Below are 11,215 nucleotides of genomic sequence, written 5' to 3' on the forward strand. Positions count from 1 at the left end.
GGAAACTGAGGCGAGCTCTTCTACACGTGGTTGTTCCCCCTGCCCCCCAGCAGCTCTTCTTTTTTTTTTTTTGAGAGATTTTTACTATAGGGCTCGTGCGCTTGCCAGACAGAGAGACATAAAGCGAGACCATCCCCAGGGGGGGGATGGTCACGCCGCAATCCCTTCTCCTCCTTTCTCCTCTTGGGATCTTGGGCACGCACGCACACGAGCCTGGTGTGAGTTCTAAGCCACCGGGTCCGGGACGTGAACCACGGTCGACTATGTGGGAATCTAGTGACATAGCCATTACGCTAACTGCTGGTTCCCCCCAGTAGCTCTTCTTGAAATGAGGAAATAAGTGAGAAGAACTCAGAGGTGTCATATGAACTGGTGTGTTTTCAAGGAATAAGAAGTAATGCTGCAAAGTGAAATTAAATTAAAATTTTTTTTAGTAAAGAATTAGAATGAGTCAAATTTTTAAACAGAAGGCTTCGCTTTCAAATACTTTAAAACAATTTGTTATGAAAACACATTTTCTAATGATCTTACACTTCAAGGGACAATGGAAACAGGTTAGCAGAACTTACTGTTGCTTTCTCCTTTCCTAAGAGCCTGCAATGCTTTTATTTGCTGAGATATTGTTCTAATCCACTGAGTCAGATTTGGTTGGTCTGAAAATTTTAACCTGCTAGGAAAGAGTAAAGAGAACATTTAGTAATTTCATTATTTTGCTTAGTGAAAAATAAAAAAATATTCCTTAAATGATCATAGGTTTAATATTTTAAATATACTTCAAATATTGGAAAAAAAAATAAGGCTAGGAAAAAATTTGTTGTGGTAAAAATATCAGAATAGGGGTCCAATGGGTGGTGTGGTGGTTAAGGCCCTGGACTCCCACATGGCACATAGTGGTTGAGTCCCGGATCTGGCAGCTGGAGAATTATATAATGTGTGTGTGTTTGTGTGCCCAAAATCCCAAGAGGAGAGTGGAGGAGGACACAGCACGACCATCTCCCGTGGGGGGCGATTTCTTACTACCCCTCCCCCCTTCCAGTGAGTGCACACACCCTTTGGCAAAAACCTAACAATAACAGCAACATCAGAATAGGGATCAGCAGGTGGTGTGGTGGTTAAGGCGCCGGATCCAACATGGCCAACTCTATGGATCAAGTCTTGGAATTATGGCAAGGCTATTCTCCTGGGGAGTGATTTCTCATTTTCTCTCCTCTCTTCTCCAGTGAGTTCATGTGCCCTATGGCAAAAATCTAAAAAAATCAGAATGGATATTGGCCAATATAAATAAAATGTATTATTTGTCAATATGATGCTGACATTATTTGTTAAACATTTCACTTTTTTCAGTACTGAAATTGGCTAAAATTTTTTTCTTTTTTTTTAAATTATGACTAAAATTTCTTAAATATCATAGTCATTGGGACCAGCAGTTGTTGTAATGGCCATGTCGCTGAACTCCTATGTAGTCGACCGTAGTTTGAGTCCTGGACCCAGTGGCTTAAACTCATGCCGGGCACGTGTGCATGTGTGCCCAAGATCCTGAGAGGAGAATGGAGGAGAAGGGACTGCGGCATGGCCATCTCCCCTCCCCCGGGGGCGGGGGTGATTTCTTGCTTCCTGTCTCTCTGTCTTTCTGGTGAGCGCATGCACCTTGTAGCAAAAACCTCTCAAAAAAAACCAAAAAAAGGGAACCAGCAGTTAGCGTAATGGCAAAAAAACAAAAAAAACAAAAAACCCAGAAAAAACCCATAGCCATTACTGCCACTAATATTTATCAAATGTGGCAAGCATTTAGTGAAGCTCTTTAATGTAAGCATCTCACAGAATTACCTGTAAATCTCAAAATAGTCCTATAAAATAGTTTTATTACAGTCTCAATTTTTTTTTTTTTTTTGAGAAATTTTGCTATAGGGCTTGTGTGCTTGCCAGAAAGACAGAGTCAGAGAGACAGAAAATGAGAAACCACCCCCAGCCCCAGCGGGGATAGCCACGCCACAATCCCTTCTCCTCCATTCTCCTCTTGGGATCTTGGGCACGATGCACATGTGCCCAGCATGAGTTTAAGCCACTGGGTCTGGGACTCGAACCGTGGTCGGCTACATGAAAGTCCAGCGACATAGCCATTATGCCAATTGCTGGTCCCTGTCCTGATTTTTATAGATGAGGAAACTGAAGTTTAGATCTGTGTAACTTACTTAATTAAGACCATTAAAGACAGAGCTGGCATTCTAACTCTACCAGACGCCAAACTGTTCTTTTTATAACTGAATTCAATTATAACCATGCCATAACTAACTCTCATGAGAAAAAAACAAAAACTGAACCACCAAAGTGACAGGTGAAATCTAACAAAGATGATTTCTCTTTACATACTGTTTGTTCATTCTTCAATAATGATTAATTTATCAGTTCAAATGCACATGCAAATCAGCACCACGATATTCTTTTATGATTAAAAAGTATGGGGTTACAATCAACCCTAATATTTTAAGACATTCTATAGCTAAGACACCAAAGTGTGACTTCCTAAAAGTGAAAAGGAAAAAACAAACTGACTTTGCTTTGAAATGAACTGAAATAACAGCACAGAAATGGAAGGCTTATAAAATTTTTTGTGCATATAAGATAGACAGCTTCTTTAAAATTGTTTTCAATTATTTATTTAATTTTACTTATTCATTTATTTTAATTTGACCAGAGAGAAGGAGAGAGAGAGAAGGAAAGTGAGAAAACAAGCTGCCAGGTCCAGGACTCAAACCATGGAAGGCCATATGGGGGTCTAGCTCCTCAACCACCCCGCTACCTGCTGGCCCTAGACAACCTAATTCTAAACTGCAAAATGAAATTCAGAATCCTTATTAACTAAAAGTATCCTAAAAATATTGAAATCTGGAATTTTTCCATTTTAAACACATTACCAGATTTTCATTTTTTTTTGCCAGATTCCTAAAGCGACTGTTGGCCAGAAAAATGCAAAAAACTGGATTAAATTGTTAGATTAGCTAATGAAGTCAGTTTGAGCTGTCCCATCTCCACTGTCAGTTTATGAAGCATCTCTCAGAAACTAGGTATTTAAGGTACAGTCTCCACAAGTAAAGAAGATACTTAGCTTTCATGAATACACAGGAATTTTAAATCTTCTGCAGTATTGACAGGTGACTAAGAAACTATTAAATTTTGGCCTGTTCCTCTCTAAAAACCAAATCATATTCTACAGGCCTGTTAGAAAGAAATGACCAAACAAATAGTTTGGAAAGTGTCTGGGAAAATTACAGGATTACCTAGAGTTGGTCTCCCCCCGAGTTATTACTTCATTACACTCAACCCAACTACTGCTTTACTGTACGGTGCTCTGAACTGAACTTACCTGCCGAAAATATTCCTTGGAGGAAGCAGCAGGGGAATGACGGTATTGCTCAAGCACTCACAAAGGGGACAAAGGAATTCTCCGTTTTCTACGTCATAGCTTGTATGTAAGCGTAATCTCTGTTGCCTTCGCTGTTCTTTAGCTTGAACGGAATCAAAATACCTTTATAATTAGAGAATATGAGGTATCAAAAACAATGGCAATTAAATCAATGGGAGTCAGAACATCAATGTTTTAAGTAATTTGTTTCCACAAATAGTTCCAAAATAAAAATCTTAAAATGAGCTCTATTATTTTTGACATTGGCAACATGATTTTGAAACAATTAAAATAGGTTGAGAGTTCTAAACAGGAATACCGAAGAAAAACTGCTTTGTAAATAAGCATTCACAAAGGAGCAGCAGAAATTTCTTGGTGCCTTTGGTCTGGCCACTCCACAAGGCTGGAGGCTACTGGTTAGGGGTGGTTCAGGACAACTCAGTGAGCCCAGTGCTAGAATAAGAGCACTGATTCGATGGTTGTGCAGAAGCACAGAAAGAACCAAGGCAGAGGGGTTCAGAGTTACCCCATCTTAGCACAGGAACCATTATACTCTTGGGACGTACAAAAGCAAATACTAACACCTCAGAATTCTGAACCCACAGAAAAATATTACCCTTCTAGGGCTTACTGTGCTGTAATGACCCTCTTCTTTACCCAGTTTGTTAGCTAATACAGAGCCACTTCCTTATTTGGAAGAGTAAAGAAGAGACTTTGATAAAAAGATAAATTAAAAAAAAAAAAAGTTGATATATTATTATGAAGTTTCTAAGCTACTCTTCTACATCTATGATAAAACAAATCACTTTTAATTGTCCCGGACCTGGCAGCTTGCTCTCTCTCTCCCCATCTCTAGTTAAATTAAAAATAAAACAAACAAACAGGGACCAGTAAGTGGCATGGTGGTTAAGGGTTCTGGACTCCCACATGGCTGACTATGGTTCAAGTCCTGAACCTGGCGGCTTGCTTTCTCAGCCCCCCACCCCACCCCCATACCTCTCTGGTCAAATTAAAAATAAATAAAATAAAATAAAGTTAAATAAAAATAATGATTAAAACAATAAAGTTAAATAAAATAATTCTTTAAAGAAAAAATATAAATTACCTTTGCCAACAATGGGCATGCATAACGTGTCCACAGCTGCCAGTATGCGTTCCACAAGACAGATCAGGGTGCGTGAATAATGGATTGTATTTTTCTGCATTATGAAACAAACAAAAACCAAAATACCAGGCATTTAATTTTCGTATAATAAAGTGCAACTTTAAATTGTGAGGTCCTTGATGAGGACTTCTAAACTTGGGAAGCTACAAGAGTTTATTCCTTTCATTTGAGATATCAATGACTTCTTTAAGACCTTGGGATACTTAGAAAGCAGCACTCTGGTTTTCATCACCCTCAGCAAATTAAACTTCCCTGGATTGTAAATGGACACTGGGGCACTTATTTAAACATATCCAATCTTTGGAATATTTCATTCCTTATTTGGAAGAGTAAAGAAGAGACTTTGATAAAAAGATAAATTAAAAAAAAAAGCACTTGACATATTATGAAGTTTCTAAGCTACTCTTCTACATCTATGATAAAACAAATCACTTTTAATTGTCCCGGACCTGGCAGCTTGCTCTCTCTCTCCCCATCTCTAGTTAAATTAAAAATAAAACAAACAAACAGGGACCAGTAAGTGGCATGGTGGTTAAGGGTTCTGGACTCCCACATGGCTGACTATGGTTCAAGTCCTGAACCTGGCGGCTTGCTTTCTCAGCCCCCACCCTACCCCCATACCTCTCCGGTCAAATTAAAAATAAATAAAATAAAATAAAGTTAAATAAAAATAATGATTAAAACAATAAAGTTAAATAAAATAATTCTTTAAAGAAAAAATATAAATTACCTTTGCCAACAATGGGCATGCATAACGTGTCCACAGCTGCCAGTGTGCGTTCCACAAGACAGATCAGGGTGCGTGAATAATGGATTGTATTTTTCTGCATTATGAAACAAACAAAAACCAAAATACCAGGCATTTAATTTTCGTATAATAAAGTGCAACTTTAAATTGTGAGGTCCTTGATGAGGACTTCTAAACTTGGGAAGCTATAAGAGTTTATTCCTTTTCATTTGAGATATCAATGATTTCTTTAAGACCTTGGGATACTTAGAAAGCAGCACTCTGGTTTTCATCACCCTCAGCAAATTAAACTTCCCTGGATTGTAAATGGACACTGGGGCACTTATTTAAACATATCCAATCTTTGGAATATTTCACACTGTCAGGGCACTGAGCTATTCCAGTTCCACCATGCCCTAATGCACTGAGCTCAAAGTAAAGGTGATATTCTTTTTTTTTTTCCCCCACATTATTTATTATTTGTTTTTTGTATATAGTTTCAATCATATTGTTTGGCTTATGATGGGCTGCCTTTAACTACATTCAGGGCAGCAGGTCACAAGGTTTCTAACAAACGAGGTATTTGGGCAGTAATGGGGCGCACCCTAGAGGAGAGTCTGGCAAAGACACTCATGCAGAGAACAATGAAAAATGGAATTCAGAGTCTTCTCTTCTGGAGAAAGCAGCTAACTTTTATATGAGAAGGAGATTAAAAACAAAGACAAGCAAGATGGATGCTTGGCTTCTTTCAGAAGTTTCTGAATTCTCTTCATAAATCAATATAATCTTAAAAATTCCTTAACACTCTAGGAAAGAATTACTCAAATTTCAATGTGCTTTATATAATAGTTTCTGAGAAAGCAAATGTCACAGCATAAAAAGACCAAAAAAAAAAAAAAAAAACAAAAAAAACAAAAACCCCACCCCCAAAACCCAACAATGATATGATATGAATTGTGAAAGGACTTAGAAAATCTACTTGTGGCCAGCCAAAAGTTTTTTCCTCAGAAAGTAACTGCACTGTAATAAAATTAGCAACTCTGTCTTTAGCTTGGAACGAAATTCATTAAGCACTTAGTTGAAATAACTTTTTTTTTTAGGTTTTTGCCATAGAGTATGTGTGCTCACCAGAGAGACAGAGAGAGAGAGACGGACAGTGAGAAATCACTGCCAGTTGGGATGGTCACGCCGCAATCCCTTCTCTTCTATTCTCCTCCTGAGATTCTGGAGGAGGACATGCACCTGGTGTGATCCTCAGGCTGGCAGATCTGGGACTTGAACTGCAGTAGGCCATCTGGGAGTCCAGTGCCTTAATCACTACGCCACCTACTGGCTACTCGAATAATGTTTTTTAAGATAAAGCAGACCAGTCTTTCCTAACTGGGATATGTGAGAGTAGGTCTCTACCAGTGGGCTCTCCAGCCTTGAGATCCTGCAATATGAAAGGCACTAGCGAAAGAAGTGTTTTGGAAATTCCCCAGTAGTTCCTACTCTCAAAAAGTTTGATGAGGGGACCAGCAGGTGGCGTAATGGTTATGTCGCTAGACTCCTATGTTGTCGACTGCAGTTCAAGTCCTGGACCCAGAGGCTTAAAACTCACATCAGGGGCATGTGCATGTGTGCCCAAAATCTGAGAGGAGAATGGAAGAGAAGGGATTGCGGCGTGACCATTCCACCTGAGGGGGTGATTTCTCACTTTCTGTCACTCTGTCTCTAGAGAGCACATGTACCCTACAGCAAAATCTCTCTTAAAAAAAAAAAGGTTGATGGGTATCGCTGTGTGCACATGGCCAACAAACCTCAGAGCAGACACGAAGCGTCTGGTGGACACAGCAATGTGCAATCCAAATTCCTCTGTAAGAACTGGTGACTTTCTCCTCCGGCTATTGAAAGGGGCCCTCAGTCATTCCACTCGAGGTCACACCTCTTTCTGGGGTGGCCCACACTCAGTCACTTATCAGCGTCAGGGTCTAAGACTCAGCCTCCGTGCCCCAACTCAGGACACTCAGAAGGGCACCCAGCTCCAGAGCTCCCACGGGGTTGGCTGAGGCCCTCTGGGGACTGCATTGCTCCTCAACCTCTCCCGTTACCCAAATCTGCTTCCTTCTCCTCCTTCCCACAGATGTTGGTCCCAAGGCTCTCTCTAACAGATGTCCTACACAGTAGTCTCAAGAATCTGCTTTCTGGGGAACACTTCTTGTGGCAGTTCATTATTCTAAGTCAAAACCTGGCTCAAGGATTGCTTCTCACATAGATAGATAGACTTGTATCATTATTCTTGAGAGAGTCCACTCTGGCTCTATCCATAAGACAAAATAATTATTCTTATTTTAACATGTCAACAAATGACCAGGACTTTACAAGTGTGTTGAAGGACTGAAAAGACTGTTAAGTGCCAAAGTATGTTAATGTCACATCTAAAGAAAAGCTTATCTTTGAATCTCTGCTATTTACCAGGTGTGTGATTCAGGCACCATACTTCACCTTGTAGAGTGGTTGACACCCGTCCAGTGGGGAATTCCTACCTAAATCATTTGCCAAAGACAGCATCAAATGCATGAAGTCATTATTATTGGGTCGCTGGAAAAATCATGTTTCCGTATTTTCCTATGTAAAATTGCGTCATGATTTTTCCAACGACCCAATAGATTACTAAAATCTCTATCACTGACCGCGCTAACTGGCAGTGATTAGCAGGGAGGATGAGGATCTCACTAAGACTTACCTGGATCCTGAATGCATTTACTTCTATTTTTTGATAATACAGTTGACCTCTGAACAAATGCCGCTAAGACCATTGCCCTGCTTTCCACTTTAACTTCTTGCTCCTCTTGACACAATATACAGGTAACAAACTGTCTTTGTTCAGGAACTTGAGTCTGTGCCGGGCCCAATGCTGTAAGTGTCACATCTGAAACCATAGGGCTGCCATAAAAAGGTTATGAATGTAACTGTTGAACCCAAGTATTGCTACGTAATCATAAAACTGCAGACTCCAGATATGTACATATTTAACATATAGTTTTGATGACTTGAGTCACCACGAGTTTTCCATATGTACTGAAACCACCTACTTTAACCCTGACAGCAATCCAATATACAAGACAGATGCCAGACACAGGTAATCGAGCCCACTGCACTCGCTCTCTCATGAACGGCGAGGGTCTTCTGTATACAGCACTGTCCAGCTGTACATCTGAGTTTTCTTATCTATAGTCGGAGATTTCTGAGACTGAGTCCTCTAACCAATGACCACAAAGTGGACCTATCAACTCCACTAAATTACTTTAGGACTAAATTGTATGAAGTAAAAGCAACAGTGCCTCCAATCAGAACCCACTGATTGATGGGACCAGCAGATAGCAGAGCGATTATGTTGCTATACTCCCACATGGCCAACCATGGTTCTAGTCCTGGACCTGGTGGCTTGAAAAATCACACCAGAAGCATGTGTGTGCGTGCCCAACATCCTGGGAGGAACAGGGATTGTAATGTGGCTAGCCCCCCTCCTGGGGAGGGGGGTGATTTCTCACTTAATCTCTCTCTCTCTCTCGCCAGAAAGAGCACTTGCCCTAAGGCAAAAATCTCTTTAAAAAAACCCCGAAAACCCCACACTGGTTAAGATTTTAAAATCATGATTATCTCTTTTGGGATCAGCAGTTGGCGTAATGGTTATGTCGCTGGACTCCCATGTAGTCAACTGCGGTTTGAGTCCCGGACCCAGTTGCTTAAATTCATGCCAGGCATGTGTGTGTGCACACCCAAGATCCCAAGCGGAGAGTGGAGGAGAAGGGACTGTGGTGCGGCCATCCCTCCTGGGGGGTGATTTCTCGCTTTCTGTCTCTCTGTCTCTCTTTCTGTCTTTCTGGGAAGTGCAAGCACCATATAGCAAAAACCTCTGAAAAAAAAAAAACCAAAAAAAAAAAAACAAACAAAAAAAGATGATGATCTCTTTCACCTGCTGTCCAGAACAGCAGAGGTAGAGGCATCCAGCTCTAGCGTCTGCTGGAAGAGCTCCTTGTTCTCATCGATGAAGTGCCGCTGCATCTCGGACATCTGGGCCATGATCTTCTCTCTGCGCAGCCTGGCGATCTCAGCTTTCCTCTTCCTCTCAGCTTTGTCTTTATCTCTTGAACTCTGAAATCATGCTTCGGTCACTTAGACTGTTAGACGCTAAAGGCATATTTTTTCTCCCAAACGAGAAATACCTTTATTATAAGTACTAAATAAAACTATTAATATTCGACAACCTCACTTAAACAAGAAAAGAGAGTATCAACCAACCTAACATGTTTAAAAAGAAAAAGCAGATCAAGAAAATTGCTACAAGGAATACATGGTGGTACATTTCTTGAGAATCAGATGTTCGTGAGTAATGTCCACTACTAAGTTTGCAGATCAATTTAACTTGTTCATACTGAACGTGCAGCCATTTTTCGTATTAACATACTTTACTTTCTTATACCTCTTCCATGATGGTTCCTTCTGTCTCTGCCACAGGACTCGTAGATGAACTCTCCCTTATCTTCTTAATAGCATTAAAGGTCTACAAAAAAAGGACCAGGTTATCTTGAAGCTATGAAACATTGTTGTAATGTACAAATAAGAAATATTTAGTGTTTCTCACAAAAAGCAGAGCAGTGCAGGAAATTTTACCTTTAATATCCACCGAATCATGTCTTTGTGGACTTCTAGGTAGGGAGCATTTTGCAGTGTTTCCAGCATGGCTAGTATGCTAGGAGAGTTGTTTGGTGCTTCACCAGGTTCTAAGAAAAATAAAAAGTACAACGATAGCTACCACTTCATGGTGCTTATCTCTATGCACAGGAGGATAAATGCAATTGCTCATAATACCTACTGTCAATCAATTGATTATAGCTCCACTTATTAGAGATGTTCAATACCTCTCCAGAATATGATACGTATACATGTAACACTATATTATATATGTGAGATATATATATATAACAACTTCTTAAAGAAGTTAACGACTGGTATTCTCTGAGGATTTAAAACTAACTTCCTATGCCAAATAATTATTTTAACATAACCTCTAGCAAAATTAAGAACTTAGCTATAAAAGGTTGACCTACCTAAGACTTCATAAGTCTAAGAAAATAAGTTACAGGGGTGCATGTATGCATGAATATATCTATATGCTTAGACTTTTTAAAAGTAAAAGCTGGGGAACCAGCAGTTAGTGTAATGGCTATGTCACTGGACTCCCACATAGTCGACTGCGGTTCACGTCCCGGACCCGGTGGCTTAAAACTCATGCCGGGCGCGTGTGCGTGCGTGCCCAAGATCCCGAGAGGAGAATGGAGGAGAAGGGATTGTGGCGTGACCATCCCCCCTGGGGGGTGATTTCTCGCTTTCTGTCTCTATGTCTCTCTGTCTGTCTGGTGAGCGCACGCGCCCTACAGTGAAAACCTCTCCAAAAAAAAAAAAAGTAAAAGCTAGGATCAAAATAAATCTCTTTCTTTATGAATTTGTTCTTATTTTATCTGAAAAAAGATATGAAAGTCAAATCCATACTCTCAAGAGTACATTTAACCCAATATTAGCTAACTCAGATTATCATCAGATATGTCTAGTTACTAGGCCAGCAGGTGGTGTGGTGGTTAAGGAGCTGGACCCACATGGCTGACTCCACGGTTTAAGTCCCAGATCTGACAGCTTGAAAAGCACCCTGGGCACATGTGTGTGTGTGTGTGCCCAAAATCCTGAGACGAGAAGGGAGGAAAATGGATTGTGGCGTGGCCATCTTCCCTGGGGGAGGGGGCAGTGGTTTATCACTTTTCTCTCTTTCCTGTGAGCAGCGCCCTATGGCAAAAATTTTAAAAAAGGAACATCGAATTATTGATGTTCTTGATTTAAGTGCTGCCATTTTAAAGAGGCAGAATGTTCCTCTTTCCTAGGC

The 11,215-nt window shown here is 40.3% G+C and overlaps 1 protein-coding gene across 1 annotated transcript in view; it reads right to left on the reverse strand.

The window, feature by feature from the left end:
* Window positions 1-11,215, reverse strand: part of UBR2 (ubiquitin protein ligase E3 component n-recognin 2) — a 164,017-nt gene that overhangs the window by 33,187 nt on the left and 119,615 nt on the right. The window contains 7 exon segments of the mRNA XM_006148563.3: window positions 570-670; window positions 3,365-3,526; window positions 5,299-5,392; window positions 8,021-8,220; window positions 9,254-9,432; window positions 9,761-9,841; window positions 9,952-10,061. Coding sequence (XP_006148625.1) covers window positions 570-670; window positions 3,365-3,526; window positions 5,299-5,392; window positions 8,021-8,220; window positions 9,254-9,432; window positions 9,761-9,841; window positions 9,952-10,061 — 927 coding nt within the window.

Source organism: Tupaia chinensis, unplaced genomic scaffold (genome assembly GCF_000334495.1).
Source record: "Tupaia chinensis unplaced genomic scaffold, TupChi_1.0 Scaffold000238_1, whole genome shotgun sequence".
In the NCBI taxonomy this organism is placed as follows: Eukaryota; Metazoa; Chordata; class Mammalia; order Scandentia; family Tupaiidae; genus Tupaia; species Tupaia belangeri.